Raw genomic sequence first — 20,571 nt, 5'->3', positions numbered from 1 at the left:
GATCGTACCAGAGTGGCCTCAGAAGCACGGCTTCTCGGCGTACCCTGCCAGCTGAGATGCCAATTGAGAAAAACCTAAAAACTTCTTCCTTTGAGGTACCACCACAAGAGAACAAGATTAAAACAAAGAATTTCTCTTCCCACCACCTCCCGGCAGCTGAACTAGACAACTCGAGACTGAACTTTTTAAAAAGCCTCCGTTCTGAAGGTCTCCTTTTTGTGAAGCTCCTTCAGTGATCTGGGTCTCTTCTCTGCTTCCAAAACAGGCTCCTGCTACCTCCGGAGCCAGTCTGCATGGGACTCCCTCCCGCCTCTCCTGTGCGCTTCTCGCGGAGCCTTGGCTTTCCCTCTCAATCCCCTGCCCCAGGGCTCTCCTCTTGGGATACTCTGTCCTATTCTAAGAAAGGAATCATTTTAATGGGAGGGTTGTCCTGTTCAGCATAACATTTTTACCACATACCGTGGAAGGGAAGCGGATCGCTAGCTTCCTTGCTGGTAGTTGACCAAGTACAGCTGTTAGAGCCCAGATCATTCGTGTGCACTCTCACCAGTCAGGAGGCACCTGGAGGATCTCGGAATGGGGAGAAGATCACATTCAGTGGGTATTTGCTTTTTATCTGGAAGTAGTGACCTTTCACCCAGAGGACACTGAACTCAGTGTCAAGGGAAGAAAGGTTCCGTTGCCTTTGGCTTCTTCCTGTTAATTTTGGATTTCTGTTCTTGAGGCTGTGACCCCAACTGTGTAGATCTAGATTAGATTCTTTTCTTGTAAAAGCAGGTAAATTGAACAACCTCTGTCTAAGGTACATATGGACGAAGGGGACTACCCAGACAATTAGGTTTTGAATTTTATTTCATTATTTTTGTTGAATGTAAAGAGCTGAAGCAGGTGAAGAATTTTTACAAAAAAATTTTTATTTACTTTTTAAATATTCTATGATGGTTTTTTTATACCTGATTCACAAGCAAACTGACCTCTTGAATGCACTGAAATCCCCAGAGTACCACTGGAGTGAGCAAAGATGTTTATAATGTAAAACATTCCACCTCGTGCTTAAGCTTTGCACTCCCTTCTGTCACTTTAGAGTTTGTTGTCATTTCCTTGTTGCCCTTAATTGTCCAGACTGATAGATCCGACCAGTTGGAACCACAGAATAACTAGAAGCTGCTGGGAGCAGCTCTGTCAACAGGTTTTATCAGTTGACAACCTCTTGGGTGGGAGAGGTGAGTGGGGAAAGAGGTCCATTCAGACTGACCTAGGTTATTTCAAATTGATTAAGATTCTGATGCACTTAAGCCTGGTAGAAAGAGGTCGCCCTCTGGCTTCTCCATCAGCTTCCATGTAAGTAAGTGATGATGGGGAGTCTGAGGTTTTGAAACATGTGAAGACCTTACCGGCTCTTTTTGCATGGAGTTGAAACTCATGCCTTTCTGTTGAGTCACCATTTCTTGCCTCTGAACTGAGAAGAATGAATTGTCTTAGGATCAAGATTATGAGCCCCTTACCAGTTGCGGTTCAACTTTTCTCCTGCTTTGAACCTCAGGGATGGAGGCCCTCAAGCATAATTATTACCGAATTTTCTCTTTTAAATCAGAACCCCCCCACCTTTTGTTTTCTGGCAACAGTCTTTGGAAGGTCCACCCTTGGAAGGAAATGAGCGCTTTAGTGGCTCCTCGCCTGTCATATATGGGAATGTTGCTAAGAATCTCACTCATCTCAGCAAAAGGCCACTGGTGTGATTTCCTTAGCTCTAGGTCCTAGATTTCCTTCGTTAGGTTTAATACTTGACCCTTGCTCACGTCAAATTGTACGCCAAAGTGCAAAGATCTGCTGTAGGGACTAACTGAACACTTACAGACTTCCGACGTGATCTTTTCCATATTTGGGTGATAATGATCATTTTGAGGGTCAATTTACTTTTTAAGTCACTGAGTCAGTTACATACACATTAATGTCAAGTCGCTGTTGTGGGGAGGAGGGAACATGATAGATTAGAGGAATATTAACTATTCTAATGTGTGCTGATAAACTTCACTTATCAATATAACTTATATTCGGCTGCATGCCTCTGACACTTTTCACCTTGCCTCATGCGTTTTCCATTTGTTCTTTCTCAGTAGACTAGCTCGTGTCCCCTGCCCGCCTCATCCTCTCGGCCATAGTGTTCATCCTCACCCCCCAGCCTCTTCACCTCAGTCCGCCCTCATCCCCCCTCCGTCACCCTTTCTGTTCATCCTCCGGCGGAAGGTACTGCCGGCTCAGCCTGCACGCCGCGCCCGCTCCTCCTGCGCTGGCATGTCACGGTGGCACTGTTGTGTTTCTTCCTCTTCCTTTTTGCTGACAGACGCAGACCAAACTGGAGCACGCCCGCATTAAGGAGCTTGAACAGAGCCTGCTCTATGAAAAGACCAAAGCTGGCAAACTCCAGAGGGAGTTAGAAGACACTAGGGTAATGGCTTTCACTATTTAATGAAGCAGACCCATGTTTGCGAACGGTGGACACCGCGGGTGACCAGCCCTGCAGTGGGCCCAAGCCTTGACCCAGTGGTTCGACTCGAGTTTGGCCTTGGCGCCGCCCGGGTGCTCGTGAGTGTAGGCTGACGGGTGGGCACAGGTGTTTTATGTGGAACCTTTTGTCCAAGGTGAAGATTCATTCCCCTTTGGTTAACTCAACCAACATCAAGATCCGAAACTCTGCGACCGTGTAGACTGCATGGACGTCCACAGCTGCATTTGAGGTTCTTTGTATTCATACCGGGAAATAACCTTTCTCCAGTTTGCACCGGCAGTCAGTTGTCCTCTTGTTCTCATATTCCTAGTGGGTTTTCTAAATAATTTTTTGTGGTTTCACTTTAGCTCTCTTTTCCTGCCTTCTTCCCTGGCCTCTTAGGCAAAGGGAATTGAAACATTGGCTCTTTTTGAATGAGAGTTAGGGACTTTCACCCCAGCTGTCTTTTTTTCTTCGCACCTGATCTCTTTGCATTTCTGTTACCCAGTAGGTTAGAATCTCAGGGGTCAGGAGGAGAAAGTGTGTTGGGAACAGAATGGCTTCTTACAACCCCCAGCTCACTGCGTTTGACCCTCAGAGCCAGTGCATTAGTCATGTTTTCACTTATTTATGTATTTAAGCACCCATATATTGCTTACTTTATGCCAGGCACTATTCCAAGCACTTTACAAGTATTAACTTATTCAGTCTCACCACAACCCCAGGGGAGAGGTAGTAGTATTGTCCCCATTTTACAGATGAGGAAACCGAGGCACGGAGAGGTTAAATAATATGTCCAAGGTCACACAGCTAATAGAGATAGTGGGGCCAGGATTTGTATTTGGGCCATTTGACCCCAGAGTCTGTGCTCTTAACCACTACAGGATGGAGTCTGTCTATTATGGAAGTAGTTTTGTGATAAAAGATTTAAGAACTAATCTGAGTCACATATAAGAAAACATGTATATATTATATACCTTTTAAATCACAAATTTGACTGTTAATAGCTAAATCACCCAGATCCTTAATTTTAAAATTTCAAAAATTATTCTGTCTCTGATGAAATTTGGTATCCTGATTTTTTTCCTTTTGAATTATTAGTATTTGTAGAAATTTCTCTTCTTGAGAAATCATTGATCTAAAAAGATCTAGAAAATCGAGTAATTTTTCTTCTCTAAGTCATGAGTTTGTATTTTTTAAGAGAAAGAAAATGTTCTCAGTCGGCCTCAAAACTAAAGATATCGTCTGTGTATTTGGTAAGAAAAAAAATCCTGGTAGTTTGGTGCCGTTTCTTTGTTACCCGAGAGCCAAAGACTTGATCTGGGAAATACAAGGGACTAATAGTAAGACTGAGCTCCCGTGCTGTGGCTGGCTATTGAAGTAAGGATGTTTTTTTTTTACTTCTGAACAAATCTCCCTTACAGCTTTGTCAGCAAACAATTTTGATTTTTTTTGTTTTTGTTTTCTGTGGAAAAGAAGGCATCCGTTCACAGCATGTTTATTTAAGTATTTCAGATTCAAGCAATCTGTCATCTTCCTATAACAAGCCTTGTCTCCTGTCGATCCTCACTCTTGGTTTGCCAAGTGTGCAACTAACCACTGACCCATCTAAGTTTCCCATCACCTGCATTCCTTTTTGGGAAGCGCTTTAGAATTCCTCTAAGCCAGTAAGCCCAGTTTATAAACAGTGTGCTTGGCGCTGTAGAAACATTAGCAAGAATAAGAAATGATACCTGGCTTTTATGGTGGGAAAGGCAGACACATAGATAGTTTTGCCTGAGGGCAGATTTTGGGAAATAAAATTAAAAAATGGAAGTGCTGTGAAAATGCTGCATAACCACACTATTTATTATTTTCCTTTATTTTTTACTTGGTATTTCCTCAGTTTGACGGTTTTATTGTGACTGATTAAGAATTAGTGCCCTGTTGGATTCAAGTTATTTATGTTGTGAACCTTGTAGCAATGGGGTTTAATAATGCACCTTATCTGTGGACTCCCCACCTCCACCCCAGAAAAAACTATGTAAATGAATTAACGTCTTTGAAGCACCTATAACCCTGAAACAAAACAATTATAGCCAGCTCTGAAATACCTAATGATTTGATCATGCAGTTTTGGAGCCCCAAGTGCTTTATTTTCTTGTTCTTGGTGGACACTTTAGTCTTTATCCATCTCACAGCCTGTAGGTGGACAGAGGGGCTGAAGGAAAAACACACCCGTTACCTTCTGTCCTGATAAAGGCAGTGAGGGAGTGGAGCCTTCACTCCGGAGGACTTTTGATCCATGAAATTTGGGATTCACTGATGTCTTTAAATCATTCAAGTTCCCTTCTATTTCCCAGGTTAGTCCAATAATTAGTTTTTATGCCCAAAGCTACCATTTCCCACATATTTTGTATACTAAACTTACTGCGTAACAGCAGAGGGAAATAACTTCCTAAGAACAGAAGGACGCAGGTTAGGAAAGTGTTTTTCCTCGTCCTGGGGGTATGAGTTTAAATAGCAGCATATTCCCGGGTTCTGTCCCAGAGCTCAGGTAGAATCAGCACACGTGGGAGGAACTGGGCCTGCACCGTAGACACACGTCCCAGGCAACTCACATGCACACTAAGGTCGGAGAACCACTGGGTTAGGGGAGCGAGACATGTACGTCAAGATGGTGAAGGAAAAAAAAAAAAAAAGATGGTGAAGGAATTATAAAATCTAAAAGGGGGGAGGGACTCTGTATAAGATTCTTATGTATCATTGCAGGTAAGTAATCATTCTTTCTTTGTCCTTTTTAAAAAAGGTTAGTAAATTAGTTCTTCTTTATCCACTTGAGGCTTTTATTCTACAGTTGTTGTGGTATTCACTGAAACATTTCATAGATATTTTTACACCTTTAACACCAGTGCTATCCAACAGAATTATGACATGAGCCACATATATATAATTGAAAATTTTCTGGTACCCACATTAACATACTTTTTTAATACGTAAAAAGGAGCAGGTGAAATTAATTTAATCATATATTTTATTTATTTAAACCAATATATCCAAACTATTATCACTTCATCATGTAATCAATATAAGAAATTATTGGGAATTCCCTGGCGTCCAGTGGTTAGGACTCCGCGCTCTCACTGCTAAGGGCCCAGGTTTGATCCCTGGTCAGGAAACTAAAATCCCATAAGGCATGTGGTGTGGCCAAAAAAAAAAAAAGAGAGAGAAAGAAATTATTAACAAGATATATTCTGTTTTTCCCGAGTCTTCATTATTTGATGTATATTTGACACTTGGAGCCACGTTTCAAGGGCTGAGTAGCCACGGGTGGCTAGTGGCTGCTGTACGGGACAGCACACTTGTGTAAAGTCACTTCCATCAGATAGACAAACGTTCATACACCTTGGTTGAAGTAGGCAAAATAAGGATTCTTCTTCCAGAAGGCAGATGTAAGAGAACCTTGAAAGGTACTGTTTCTATTAACTTACTACAGTTAATGGGTACTTTCCTGATTAAGGTTCTTTAAAGGGAAAAGAAATATTTTGGGGGTGAGTTAAACTCAATTTTATTTTCCTTTAGCATCTCAAAATGGTGAAAAGTTTTCCAAAGACTATAAATTTGATTTGGAGCTCCCGGAACTGGGCTTAAGCCATTATCACAACTAGATTAACACATAGACATTCTTGGTGGCTTGACTGCTGCCTGAGCTGGGGTAGTTACTAAAGATCTTTAAGGTTAAAGAAAATCATCAGTGATTTGTTATTTAAATGATCTCTCTTTCTTTGCTGATACTAGGTGGCCACAGTGTCAGAAAAGTCCCGCATAATGGAACTAGAAAAAGACCTAGCGTTCAGAATACAGGAAGTAGCTGAGCTGCGAAGGAGGCTGGAGTCCAGTAAGCCTGCTGGGGATGTTGACATGTCACTCTCCCTTTTACAAGAGATAAGCGCTTTGCAAGAAAAGTTAGAAGCCACCCATGCTGACCATCAGAAAGAAATCACTTCTCTGAAGGAGCAATTTGGAGCCCGGGAAGAAACGCATCAGAAGGAGATAAAGGCTCTTCAGGCCACCACAGAGAAGCTTTCCAAAGAGAACGAGTCACTGAAAAGCAAGCTTGATCACGCCAACAAGGAGAATTCGGACGTGATAGCTCTGTGGAAGTCCAGGCTGGAGACCGCCATTGCATCCCACCAGCAGGCGATGGAGGAGCTGAAGGTGTCCTTCAGCAAGGGGGTCGGCACGGAGACGGCAGAATTTGCCGAGTTAAAAACGCAAATAGAGAAAATGAGACTAGATTACCAGCACGAAATAGAAAATTTGCAGAATAAACAAGACTTGGAAAGGTCTGCTCACACTAAAGAGCTCGAAGCCCTGAGGGCTAAACTGATGAAAGTCATGAAAGAGAAAGAGAACAGTCTGGAAGCCATCAAGTCGAAGCTGGACAAAGCGGAAGACCAGCATCTAGTAGAAATGGAGGACACCTTAAACAAATTGCAGGAAGCTGAGCTAAAGGTAAAGGAGCTAGAGGTACTACAAGCCAAATGCAATGAACAAACCAAGGTTATTGATAATTTTACATCACAGCTCAAGGCTGCCGAAGACAAGCTCTTGGATCTTGATGCTCTTCGGAAAGCCAGTTCCGAAGGTAAATCGGAAATCGAGAACCTTAGACAGCAGCTTGAGGCAGCTGAGAAACAGATTAAAAATTTAGAGATCGAAAAGAATGCTGAAAGTGGCAAGGTTTGTATCAACATCCTCCATCTTTTTCTTTTCCATTTCTTGTTCTTATTTTGCATTGTATCTTATTTTTCAGTTGAGGTAATTCATCCTCCAGATTCTTGACTTAGTTAAAACTGGTGCTAACGAATTTCCCAGTTGAGTATAGTATCTTCTGAGTATTCTGAGTATGGTTTCATCTGAGGAGGTTGGAGAAAATAATGGCTCAACTCTGTGGATTGATCCCGGTTTCCTAGTATCTGAATACTTTATTACTATATCTCTGGGCTTGCTGTGATCTCCTGTTTAAGCTTGGTTCCAGTCTATAAACTTTTTAAAATAGAGAACTCCCCAAAAATGATGGCATTGAGGTGAATGAATTGAAAGAATAAGATAGAAACTTGTAAGGTCATCTCCTCCTTTCCCACCTACATAACTGCCTTGTCCGTAAGGTTACGTGTAAAACAGAATGTGAACTCCGAGAGCACTTGACTGGTGTGAATTAACATGCTATGATGAATAACGTTCACAGCAAAATGAAGGTGAAGAGCCTGGAGCCCTTTGCGTTGCTACTTATGTCTCATTGGAGTTTTTTCTGTGTCACGATGAGAATGTGATCTAGTCCCTGGTTTTTTGAGGAAGGACTGGACAAGTGTGCTTTTGATCAAGGCATAGGAAATGATGTGAGACATTCGCTGGCTACCTTTCTTACTAACTAGCCTTGCTAAATGTCATCTTCATTTTTAAGGATTGTTCAAGGAAGGAACCCTTTTTCCCAGTCCTCCTGCCACTAGTGGAGGCGCTGGTATTGATGCTGAATGTTCTGAGCTTTTTGCGGGAGAAGCTGCTCTATTGGCAAAGAAGGAAGGGTTGTGATGGTTAAATGGGGAGAGGTGAAGACAGACAAACGGCAAAAATTGCTAAGTAACATTAGTTGAAGATGACAGTCATAGGAAATTTTTCTCAAATCTCCTCACTTGGTTCTGAAATACCAATCAAAACACAAAAATTAAATTAATATGGAATATGCAGCTAATGTGTTGGTCTACTTTTTTTACATTAAGACTTAATGAAAGCCAATTTCTAACGACTGTTGTGTAGTACATTTTTAAAATTTTATTTTCTATTTTAAATGTTGAAATACTTTAAGCGTGTACAAAAATACAGAAAATGAAACACAGTCCGCAGGAATCCACCATTCCTGTCTTAAGGTTTTCTAAAGTCCAGAAGATGAAATTGCTCAACTGTCTCATTTAGAAAGTAAGCATCTGTACTTTCTGCTTTAGAGCATGCTGACAGTCCAAATTCAGGTATAGAAAAATACTCTTTTGATTATTTAAAATTAGCCATTGGGCAATCTTATCTAGAACTGATTGTATGAAAAGTCATTGGCTTCTTAGAATTAAAGACAAAAAACCAAAAAAAACACCAAAACGACTTTTTACCCATGCCTTTATTCCTTTCAGTTTTGTTTGGTTATGTTTGTATCTCATACATTTTTTTATATTTGTTTTATGTTTTCTTTCTCGTTCTGTTTTGTTTCCTTTTGCTCACTGGTTTCTGTACCATGTAACTCTGTATGTTAGGCTAGTAGCATCACCAGAGAGCTGCAGGGAAAAGAGCTAATGCTTAATAAACTTCAGGAAAACTTGAGTGAAGTCAGTCAAGTGAAAGAGGCTTTGGAAAAAGAACTTCAGATTTTGGTAAGTACCTGTTGAGAATCTGAATCTCAGGGTTTCTGGCCATTCAAGTTGTTCCTGTTTAAAAAACAAAAACTTCTTAAAGAAAGACGTATTGCACCTATTTCCTTTCTCTTGCAAAGTATTGATTGGTTGATGAATAACTTGAGAGGAATTGGATCAAACCCAAACTAGCAATAAAGGTAAGTAATACTTTTTTTTTTTTTTTTTTAATCTGTCCTTTGCCTCTGGTAATGCATTGCTTTGGCATGTTATTGACTACTTAGTTTCACCAAACACAGGAACCTTTCAAGTTATATACCCAGCACATTAGGTTTCATATATAGTGAGGTCTCGCCCTATGCCTTGTCCTACCTGCCCTGTGACAGCAAGCCAGCAAGCTCTCCTGGACCATCGGCACCCTCTGGTAGCAAGGCAGGGTGTTGTCTAATTAACGAGTTCACAGAATTCTCTCTTACAGCTCAGTTTATTCCTCCTCAGGAAATTACTTTTCCTTTCATATATATCCTCTTAGCTTAATCCCAGGTTGTAGGACATTTTTTGTCTTTTTCTCAACTGTTCTCCCTTCTGCCTTGCCTCCTACATCAAAAACACAAGCTTAGTCAAGGCTGATAACCACGGGCAGGTGCCAGTGATACCCACATGTCATGGGAAAGGAGAGGCGTAGGCTCATGGAGAAAACTTGATAAGAGAAACATTAGCTATGAAGGGTCAGTTGTCTTGGGTCTTGCATGCACCTTCCTGTTCTCCACGTTTTACACTTCTCTGCTAATACCAGTGGTGAATAAAAGTGTTTGATTTTTGGACTTCCCTGGGGGTCCAGTAGTTGAGACTCCATGCTTCTAATTCGGGGACACGGGTTTGATCCCTGGTTGTGGAGCTAGGATCCCACGTGACACACGGCCAAAAAAAAAAAAAAAAGTGATTTTTTTTTTCTTATTTAAATGCCAATATTACATATTTCTACGTTTAAAATGTTAACTATATAGCCGCACTCTTCATTATGGTAGCTACTGTCTATATATATGGCTCTATAAATTTAAATTAATTAAAATTAAATAAAATATAAAATTCAGTTCCTCAGTTGCACTAGCCGTGTTTGAAGTGCTTAGAAGCCACACGTGGCCAGTGGCTACCAATTGAACAGCACAGTTTCATTGTAGAGAGTTCTATCAGACAGTTATGATACAGCGTATTGCAGCTACATATTGAGAAAAGTTGACCTGGAAATTACCATTTTTCAATATGGTGTCCTTTAAGAAAATGTGTTTTGAGTTTCATGTCATTTCTCTGCCCTCCTCCCCAAACTTTCAGGATGCCTTACTATTTTTTTAAGTTAGAGTATTCCTCTACGTCCTCTGAAAACATGCCACCTGAGGTCTAGCTTCGGGAGTAACACAGGTGGACAGCTTGTGGGCTTTGATGGACTTGTGGCTTGTGAGCCCATTTTTAAACTAAAATATTAATTAATTAGAAAGACTCATTTAAAAATTCACTTGGTGTATCTAGCCCAAAGTTCATCTCAGGAAAATCAGGAGAGTGGTTTTATCTTGCCCTCCTGTCATGTTTAGAAAAGATAGTGAGTGAGCGATGGACTTTTTAGTTTAAGGTAGTTGACACAGGTCTGGTTTTAAGATACTAGGTTCTGACTATTCTTAGATGTAAAACATTTCAGAACTCAGACCCACAGACATAGAAAACAAACTATGGTTACCAAAGGGGAAGGGCTGGGGGGAGGGATAAATTAGGAGTTTGGGTTTAACGTATACACACTGCTATGTACAAAATAGATAACCAACAAGGACCTACTGTGTAGCACAGGGAACTATACTCAATATTTTGTAATAACTTATTAGGGAAAAGAAGCTGAAAAAATATATATGTATAACTGAATCACTTTGCTGTACACCTGAAACTAACCCAACGTTGTAAACCAATTATACTTCAATGAAAAAAAGAAATATTAAAAAAAAAACAAATTTCGGAACTCTGTTCACTGTCTCAGGCAGATTTCTGAAGAGAGGTTCTGCTACTTGAGGGTAGCAACATGAGGAAAAGGCATACATGTGGCACCACATGTGTATCCACACATGCATATATTGACATAAGTGTGCATATCCACACGTGTACAGACATATGTGCATACCCACGCATGCAGCACACATGCAAACCTCACTCGTGTACACGTGCACAGTATGCATACGGTAGTAATTGATGCCTACATGTTTTAAGCGTAAGTTAGCTTTAATGAAACAAAACTAGCAACAAAAAATAGATAATGTTGTAGTCATAGAAACTTTTTATTTTTATAATCTGAAATCTTTCTATTCTGAACGTCCACTTCTTTTTCTTTAGAAAGAAAATTTTGCTGATGCTTCAGAGCAGGCAGTCTCTGTTCAGAGAAGTATGCAAGGTATGTCTTAGCAGAGTATGAGCAGCTCTCTTGTTCTCAAGCTGGAGCTGGCCTTTGGTGCATAAAAATAGATGCTGCCTGTAGCCTAATTTCACCACCCTGGAAGTTCCTGCAGCGCACAGTAATACTGGGTTCCCTTGGCTTCCTGAAGCCTCAAGCTCCCATTCATTCTTTCTTCTTTTTGACTTAAAGCTTGCTCCATATTAAAATGTAGGTGTACTTGGGAAAAGTATTGTCTTACTTAAGCTTAAGTCATTGATAGCTTTATTGAGTTTTAAGTGGAAGGAGGAAAGAGATGCCTGGAAAAGGGATGCCCGGTGCCTGCCTAATCTACAGATTTGGGGAGACAAGAAAGAGTTGCTTGCTTGTTTCTTTAGGTTCGTTATTCAGTGGTTTGATTTGTAATGGGACTCTTTAGTATTCCCGTGATCCCAAATCTCAAGCTTTTGATTTGATTTGGTTTTAAGACAGTCAAGCTTTAGATGGCTTATTAACTATGAAATGTATTAAACTTTTAACTTCATCCCAAATAGAAACTGTAAATAAATTACACCAAAAAGAGGAACAGTTTAATGTGCTGTCTTCTGAATTGGAGAAGTTGAGAGAAAATTTAACAGGTAAGAAGACGTCTCTACACATTAAATGTAGTAGGCTTCCTAGGATTTGAGATAATTTTAGTGTGTTGTTACAGCATATCTACTATTCAGGCATAAATTCTTCACTCGTGTTATATTGTGATAAAATACTTGTTTGAGGTCTGTAAACCTTAGCGAATTCTCTCTGCCTTGTTTTCAAACAAGTCAGAATCCACCCCATCTCACTACTCCCCCTGCTATCCTTGATCCGAGTCAACCAGCATCTTTAATCGAAGCTGTAGTAACAGCTGGCCACCTGGGCTGCCTGCTTCTGCTCTGACCCCTTCAGTCCGTTCTCAGCCCAGCAGCCAGGGGGATCCTTTCAACATCAAGTCAGATCATGTCACTTCTCTGGTCAGAATGGCCCAGTGGCTCCCATCTCACTCACAGTAAAAGCTGTGGTCCTTACTGTCATCAGGTCCTCTTATCTCTATGATTTCATCCTGTACTCTTCTTCCCCTTGATCCTTCCAGTGCAACCATATTGGCCTCCTTGGTGATACTTGATTGTCAAGCATGTTCCTGCCTCGGGGCCTTTGCACTTGCTTTCCCCTCTGCCTGCATTCCTCTTCCCTCACTTCCCTCAGGGTTTTACTTAAATGTCAGCGTCTCAGAGAGGCTCTCTCTAAGATTTTAACCTCCCCGACTCCTTCCTGACTCCTTTCTCCGCTTGTATTGTTTTCCCTCTTAGCACTTAACCACTATCTGTTGTACTATTTATTCTCTTTATTTATCTTGTTTATTGTCTGTCTTCTTTGCTAGAATGTAATTTTCATGAGAGCAGGGATTGCTATATGCACATATTCCCAGAGCAAGGCTTGGCATACAGGGTGTAGTTAATACATTTTTGTTGATTATAACACAACAGTGCTATTTTTTTCTATATATATTCAGATATGGAGGCAAAATTTAGAGAGAGAGAGGAAAGGGAAGAGCAGTTGATAAAGGCGAAGGAAAAACTGGAAAACGACATTGCAGTAATAATGAAAATGTCAGGAGATAGTTCTTCTCAGCTGACAAAAATGAATGATGAATTACGTCTGAAAGAAAGGTATGTATGAGTATTAATAAGAGCGCCTGCTTTGGGTTAGGCCCTCAAGCAAGGTCTGGGTGGGAGGGGAGCTGAAATCTTAAGGACTGCTAGGTTTTAAAGTTGCCTGAATCTCATTCTTTCTCTGTTATCGCAGTGTATTGCAGACTTTCTGGTGACTTGTAAAGAAAAGGTAGTAGTTTACCAACGGCAATAACATCTTTTACAGGCAGTTAAAAATATTTTTAGGGACTTCCCTGGTGGCCCAGTGGTAAAGAATCTGCCTTACAATGCAGGGGATGTGGGTTCGAACCCTGGTCAGGGAACTAGGACCCCACATGCCATGGGGCAACTAAGCCCATGCACCACAACTACTGAGCTCTTGCACCTCAACTAGAGAAGAGAAAAAAGTATATATATATTTTTAACCTATTTCAGTGGGATGATAGATAACACGTGTGAAGAGCTTATCACGTGCCACATGCTATGCTAACAGCTTTGTGTAGAGTATATTTTCTAGTTCTCCTAATTAATAATCCTCTGAGGTGAGTGTATTATTGTTCCTATTTTAAAGAAAAGGAAATTGAGGCTTAATGAGGTTAAGTAACTTGCCTGAGGTTTCGGATCTAGGTGGTCTGGTCCCAGAGCCCTTGCTGCTCTTCATCACTACACCCTACTTCCTCAGCGCTAAAGCTTCTTTTATCGTAATCTCTCTTCTCGTCTTTATTCTGAGGCTCTTGTTGCTTTGATTTTTTTTTTTCTTTTAATGGCTGCCCTATAAAAATCAAATGTTTATTTTATAAGGCAAAAACTTTTCGAGGACATATTAGCCCCGGTAGACTTCTGATTCTGAAAGTATTAATAATTGGCAGAGTTAGTTTACGTCCAGCTGTGCACTCACGCACGGCTCAGCGTTGGTGGGTGACGGGCAGATGGGCCTTGGTTGGCCGACTGTGGCAGACCTGCTGTGAGGTGGGCACAGCTGCCCAGGCGGTTGTGGCACAGAGCCTTGGAGAAGTTGCATTTCTGTCGGTGCTTATCCAGAGGCACCGTCCAAGTTTCCTTCCTGTTCTCCGGTCCATGAGCCAGCCTTTTCTCCAGGTTGATGGCCCTCGTACATCTTTGTGGGACCACGTGGTTCTCTTTGAGCTAGAACGTCACATTATTGTTATTTTCGTATCTTCTGTTCTCGAGTGACCCCAAAATGAGTCTTTGATAATCTAGTCTGCTAAAATTTGGAAACCTCGAAATACTTACCTCCTCTAATGTGCTTACTTTTCACTCATTTTTCCTTATTGATCTACTGACATAAAATAATAAATGTTCACAGTTAGAGGAGTAGTTACTCTAAGGTATTTGTAACCATCACAATTGTTAAAATTATTCTTCAGGACAAGTCAGTTTTTGTTTTTGTTTTTGTTTTTTGCTTATTTCAGATGTTATTAATTGCTCATAACATTTATAATCATTAAGACAATTATTATTAATATTTTAAAGTACAACTCTAGAATTTAAAGTACTCTTTTGAAAAATCTGACGCCTTGTATTGAAACTTGTTCTAGAAATGTAGAAGAATTACAGCTAAAACTTACCAAGGCTAATGAAAATGAAAGTCTTCTGCAGAAAAGTATTGGGGAAGTAACTCTCAAAGCTGAACAGAGCCAGCAAGAAGCAGCTAAAAAGCATGAGGAAGAGAAGAAAGAACTGCTGAAAAAATTGTCAGACCTGGTAAGGAGAGAATCAGTGGGACTGTTGGCTGGCAGGGGAGGTTGGGGGGCAGAACAGACATGGCCAGATGACTCACTCCTGACTCGGGGTGTCTGCAGGAAAAGAAAATGCAAATGAGCCACAATGAGTGTCAAGAGCTGGAAGCCAGGTATGAAGAAGCCAGTTCTGAGACACAGGCCAAGCATGAAGAAGTGCTGCAGAACCTCCAGAAGATGCTGTTGGACACAGGGGAGCGGCTGAAGGCCGCACAAAAGGAGAACAGTGACTTGCTGCAGGAGATGGAGGAGCTGAGAAGGCAAACCGACAAAGCCAGAGTACGTGGTGGCGAGAATCGTGTGGTCAAATTACAGTTTTGCTTGCGTTCCGCGTCAAGGCTGCAAGGGGGCTTAGAAAGCAGCAGCACGTGGGATGGGTTCAGTGGCCGTTACCAGTGTCGGCCCTCAGAGTGCGTGGCAGGAGGGCGAATTACATGTCCTGTATCTTCAAGTGCTTTGTACCAGCCGCTGTTCCTTCTCAGGGAGGGTGATGGCTACAGGTCTTTCCCCCGAATGTACTGTGTGGCCACCACCCCCTACGCAGCTTGCTCCCCAGCTGTCACGAAGAGTGTGCTGTTGCCTGACCTCTGTCTGCCTGCCTGTAGTAGACTCTTTGTTGCGGGAAAGCATGTTCCTCTAATCTTGGCCATCTTGCTGCCACCTTGCACCAGGGTTAGGAGAGACATCTTGCAGAAAAGCAAGAGGCAGAGGCCACGTGAGGCAGGTGGGCAGGGAATGGAGCCTGGTTGGAGGAACAGAGCTCTTAGAGGATAAAGTAGAAGGGAGAGCTCTAGAGAGGGCTCTCGCATGTCCCCAGGAAGGCACTACGAGCTCATCAACAAGGAAGCTGGATTTAAGGGCTGTGAGAAAACATCCTACTGCTAAGTAGAGTAGAACTTGATACACTGATTTTCATTGTATGGTGTCAGGATCGTGTCAGTGTCCCAATATGTTTTTTGACTCTGGTAACGTAATGAAATTCAACCCTTCTACTCCCATCTAAATTGCTCAAAGAAAAGCAAATACTTGTCTTTAATTATTTTTAATGTGTCAGAGAAATGTTTATATATATATATATATATATATATATATATATATATATATATATATATATGAGTTTAGTAGACAGAAAATAGAAAAGAGCATACATAGGACTTGAAACAGAGCCCATTTAAAACTTATAAAATTAAGTGTAGCATGACATGTAATACATGTCATATATAAGATGCCTAAATTTTCTTTCTTCTACATGCTGTCCATCAAAGCTTTCTCTTTTCCCTGCGATGTGTCTCCAGGTTTATGAGCCATTTAACAACTGGATATAATTTCCAGAGTTTTTGTCTTTGTGGTTCCCTTTATCTGGACAGACTCTAGTTTTTTAGTGTTTCCCTTAAAATGTTGCAGCCTGACCAAACCACAGCATTCTAGTGGTTTGTGTGAAGGCTCATTAATTGTGTTTGTTGTTGTTGTTGTTGTTTTTATAAGGATCATTTGGTTAAAATGCCAGGATTGTTCCCCCTCCAGAGTTGTCTGCATCTCCGATTTCCGTGAATCTCAATGTTGTCAACAGCAGGGGCTCAACAGACTCTTTTGAGAATCTGATGAAACCTTAAGATATTTTCCCCAGGAAAGCTGGTATATGCACTCAACAAGTTTTAGATGAAACCTCAGGAGATTCGTGGAGCCCACAATGCTCCCATGTTCCCTAGTTTAAGAGCCAATGAACTATAGCTGTGCCGTCCAGTACAGTAGCCACTAGCTACGTGTGGCCATTTAAATCTAAATTAGTTCAAGTTATAAATTCATCCTCTCAGTCGCAAGCACTGCACGTGTGGTCCACCACAATGGACAGCGCAGATAAAGTCCATTTGTATCATTGCAGAAAGTTCTGGACAGCGCTGGTAGAGACATTGTGGTCAATTTACTTTATAAACCAATACACTTTTTTAAAGCCCATTTATTTTGGTTGCCAAAGACTAGAAAATTAGTCTGTATTTTTACTAAGTTATATGTAATATTGAAGCTAAATCAGTCTCAGGCCAGGTCCTTTAGTAAGTAAGGCTCTTCATTTAGTTTGAAAAGCAACAGTTTATAATACCTTGCTCTTCCTCCTCTTTTTTGGTTAAAGTATACTCACTTTTTGTAGTTCTTTAGATTGTGTTTTAAAAAATTCTATGAATCCCTTCTACAATAGAAACAATTGGATAATTGGAATGGCAGGAAAGAATTTCATGCCCTGGCATCAAAGTCAAACTACTGTTTGTATCTTCTAGGTGTCTATCAGGAATACTTCAAAAGTTGTTTCAAAGATAAACCAATAGATATATCAGCACTTTGCAAAGCTAAACTTGCTTTGCATTATCCTTTTATGGGCTCTGTTCATCGAGTTTCTTTCCCTTGTTATCCAGATAGTTTCTATGACATTTATTGTAAAAATTTTTTTAACTTTTATGGTTTAGGTTACATTAAGTTATTCGGGCTTGCATTTGTCTGCTTGATTTCATTTTGTTTCCATTCTTTCCATCTTTTGTTTCTGTAGTCGCTAACTTACTTATTAACATCAGCCAAAAAAGAAATTGAACTAATGTCAGAAGAGCTGAGGGGTCTGAAATCAGAGAAGCAGCTTCTTGCACAGGAGGGAAATGCTTTAAAGTTAGAAAAAGGCTCACTTTTGTCAAAGCTTGTAGAGGTGGAGGCCAAAATAACTTTACTTCAGGAAGACCAACAGAAGCTATGGTCAGTAAACGAAACTCTTAATTTAGAAAAGGAGAAAGTCTTAGAAGAAAAGCAAGATGCTGAAAAGCTTTATCAGCAGGAGCAGCTCAATAAAGCAGCTTTGGCTGTTGAGAGAGAGAAATTACTTAAAGAAATCAATAACGCACAGGAAGAACTCTTGAAGATAAATATGGAAAATGAGTCTTTGCAGGCTTCCAAAGCAAGCTTGCAGGCACTCACAGAGGAACTCCAGTTCAGCCAAGATATTTTGATGGCTGAATCTAAGAAGAATCTGGAAGAAAAAGATCACCTGGAGGATCATATCAAGAAGCTTGTAACTGAAAACCTTGTGTTGGCTGAAGATAAAGATGAGATTATTCAGAAGCTTCAGAGCTCCTATGAGGAGCTAGTCAAAGATCAGAAAAGCTTGGTGCAGGAGATGGAAAATCTCACAATTGAGAAAAAGTCAGTTTTGGAGAAACAGTCAGGTCTTGATAACATGTGCATAGCCTTAAAGATCGAAAGAGACCATCTCCTCCAAAACAGCAAAGATCTGCAGTTTGAGAAGGACATGCTGCTTCAAGATCAGGAAAAGCTGAATGCCAGCCTGGAGGCTGCCCTCCAGGTCAAACATCTGCTCAGCACGGAAGCCAGTGGGCTCCGCGCGCAGCTGCAGGAGGCCAGCAAGGCTCTGAGGGAGGCCGAGCTGGAGACTCTGCAACTTCAGGCCACAAACACAAGCCTCACCAAGCTGCTGGAAGAAATGAAGACCAGTCGGGAGATCACAGACTCCGAGCGCATCCAGCTTCTGCGTGAAAGAGAAACCCTGGCCTCGTCTGAGAGAAGGCTCTTGGCCAAAAAAGAAGAACTTCTAAATGAAAATAGGCTCATCACTGAAAAACTCAACAAATGCTCGGAAGAGGCTGCCCACATCGAGATGAACCTGAACGAGAAGATCACTTACCTAACTTCCGAGAAGGAGATGGTTTGTCAGAAAATCACTAAGCTCAAAAAGCAGCAGGATAGTCTCTTGAAAGAAAAATCTGTACTGGAAATGCAAAATACAGATTTACTTGCAGAAAGGGAGAATTCCATCAAAGCCATAGAAGACCTTAAAAAGAAATACGATCAAGAGTCTGCAAACAGAAGAATCATTGTGCACGAGAAGATGAAACTGCTCGGTAATCTCGATGCCCTGAAGAGAGAGCTTCAAGAGAGAAAAAAGGAAAACCAAGGACTCGCAGCCACCAGGCGTGATCTCGCTTTGATGCTGAAAGAGGCTCAAAATGCCAAAAAGACTCTGGAGAAAGAACACGCTAACGTACTGCAAGCAAAGGAGAGTTTGAACGCTGAACTCAAGGCTTGCTGTTCCGAAAAGAACATCTTGCTGAAGGAGGGGTTGAACCTGCAAGAAGAGTGTCAGAAGTTAAATGAGAAGATCCACATGATGCAGCAGTCCCTAGTCCTGGAGAAAGAAGCCAGGACCCAGGACAAAGAGTCGTCCTTGTGTGAAAACAGCCAACTCCACGGGAGAGTGGTTCTCCTGGAGCAGGAGGTGGGGGAGCTGAGGGTGTGCACCAGGGAGCTCCAGTCCGAGAACTTTGTGCTAATCCAAGACAAGGCCAACTCAGAGCAGAAAGTGGCGGAGATTGTTAAGGAGAAGGAACTCTTGAGCGCAGAGACGGCTCAGTTGGCCGCCAGCATAGAGACTCTGAAGAGCGATTTTGCTGCCTTGTCCAAATCCAAGCTGGAACTGCAGGAGCTGCACAGCTGCCTCACCAAGATGCTGGATGACCTGCGGCTGAACCACGAGGTGACCCTGGCCGAGCGGGCCAGGGTGATGCAGGACAACAAGAACCTCCTGGCTGAGAAAAGAGAGATGATGCTGAAGAAGGACGAGCTCCTGAAGGAGAAGGAGAAGCTGGCCGAAAGCTACTTCATCCTTCAGAAAGAGATCAGCCAGTTGGCCAAAACCAACAGCCATATCTCAGTCAACCTCCTAGAATCTCAAAATGAAAACCGTATTTTGAGGAAAGACAAGAGCAAGCTCACTCTTAAAATTAGAGAGCTCGAGACTCTGCAGTCCTTTACGGTAAAGTGGGAGGTTCAAGTGCTGAGCACCTGGCCTAACCCTGTGCACTAACCCTGCAGTGGCTGAGGGATTTGTCTTTGTTTCTGAAGAAGGAGGCCCACCCCATTTAATCACTGGCTTAGATATCTCAAGCTCTTTGTCACCACCTGAAAGGGCAACTCTTTACTAAATGTCTAATAGCAGTTGTCCCTCTCCGTTAGAAAAAATTGCAAACTGTGAATAAAAAGGATAGATTTTTTTAATGTAGGGAGAATTTTTTTGTGAAAAAGGCAACAGTGGTTCTTAAAGGCTTAAGAACAATAGTAAAATGGGCACATGTTAAAACAAAGTATCTTCTATGTGACTTTTAATTGTTTCATTGTGTCTCTTCATTTGGAATTGGAAGATTCCAGGGAAATCTCCACAGTTGGTAACAGGGAAGGTATAAAGGCAGAATTCCCATAAGCTTTATTAGACCACATGAAATTGTAATAAGCAAGTGCCTAAAAAGAGTTTAATTCACTTAGGTGATTTTTTTCAATATCTTATCAGCTAAGGATTTGTTTCCATATGCATGTTATCTTTTTTATTCACAGCCATGCTTATGTTCATTACCTACAGCTTCTCATCGACTTTGTCATTCAGTGCTTCTCATTAAACGCTTGAGCCTTACACTGTAATTGCCCAAATAATTTTTATTTTTATTTGAGAAGTTCCCAACCTAAATCCCAAGTGATCTCAAAAGCCCCGAATTTGAGATAGCAAGAATAGTATTTTAAATTTTTAACAATAAATATGATGAAGAGAAAATTCGGCCACATAAGGATGTTACTCTGTATTATTGCTAAGCATTTCTCTCAAACATAAGTCAGAATAGTGAGCACTGTTGTTAGTGGAACTTGGAACTTAGAAAATGTAGGTTTAGAGGGGTCTGAAAAAACACAAATTGCATATTACAGTTAGCCTGTTGAAAAAATGGCACAAAAAGGGTCTGTAACTTTGTTCTGCTTCGGAGTGAAGACCTTTGATGTCTTGGTCTGTCTGCTTCGGCATGGGGTC

The 20,571-nt window shown here is 41.3% G+C and overlaps 1 protein-coding gene across 5 annotated transcripts in view; it reads left to right on the top strand.

Annotated features, from left to right (window-relative positions):
• Nucleotides 1–20,571, top strand: part of CLIP1 (CAP-Gly domain containing linker protein 1) — a 125,239-nt gene that overhangs the window by 66,280 nt on the left and 38,388 nt on the right. For 3 of the 5 annotated variants that reach the window (XM_082418004.1, XM_082418002.1, XM_082418003.1), the window contains 8 exons: nucleotides 2,345–2,449; nucleotides 6,266–7,210; nucleotides 8,773–8,889; nucleotides 11,242–11,299; nucleotides 11,833–11,916; nucleotides 12,828–12,984; nucleotides 14,526–14,691; nucleotides 14,790–15,005. In XM_082418004.1, the coding sequence (XP_082274130.1) occupies nucleotides 2,345–2,449; nucleotides 6,266–7,210; nucleotides 8,773–8,889; nucleotides 11,242–11,299; nucleotides 11,833–11,916; nucleotides 12,828–12,984; nucleotides 14,526–14,691; nucleotides 14,790–15,005 (1,848 nt within the window). Of the gene's footprint in view, nucleotides 1–2,344; nucleotides 2,450–6,265; nucleotides 7,211–8,772; nucleotides 8,890–11,241; nucleotides 11,300–11,832; nucleotides 11,917–12,827; nucleotides 12,985–14,525; nucleotides 14,692–14,789; nucleotides 15,006–17,265; nucleotides 19,534–20,571 lie in introns of all 5 variants that reach the window. The other 2 variants (XM_082418006.1, XM_082418005.1) reach the window with 2 other exon arrangements.

The sequence above is a fragment of the Balaenoptera physalus genome (genome assembly GCF_965194825.1).
Source record: "Balaenoptera physalus genome assembly, chromosome: 12".
NCBI lineage: Eukaryota > Metazoa > Chordata > Mammalia > Artiodactyla > Balaenopteridae > Balaenoptera > Balaenoptera physalus.
This window is presented reverse-complemented; position numbering and strand designations above follow the sequence as displayed.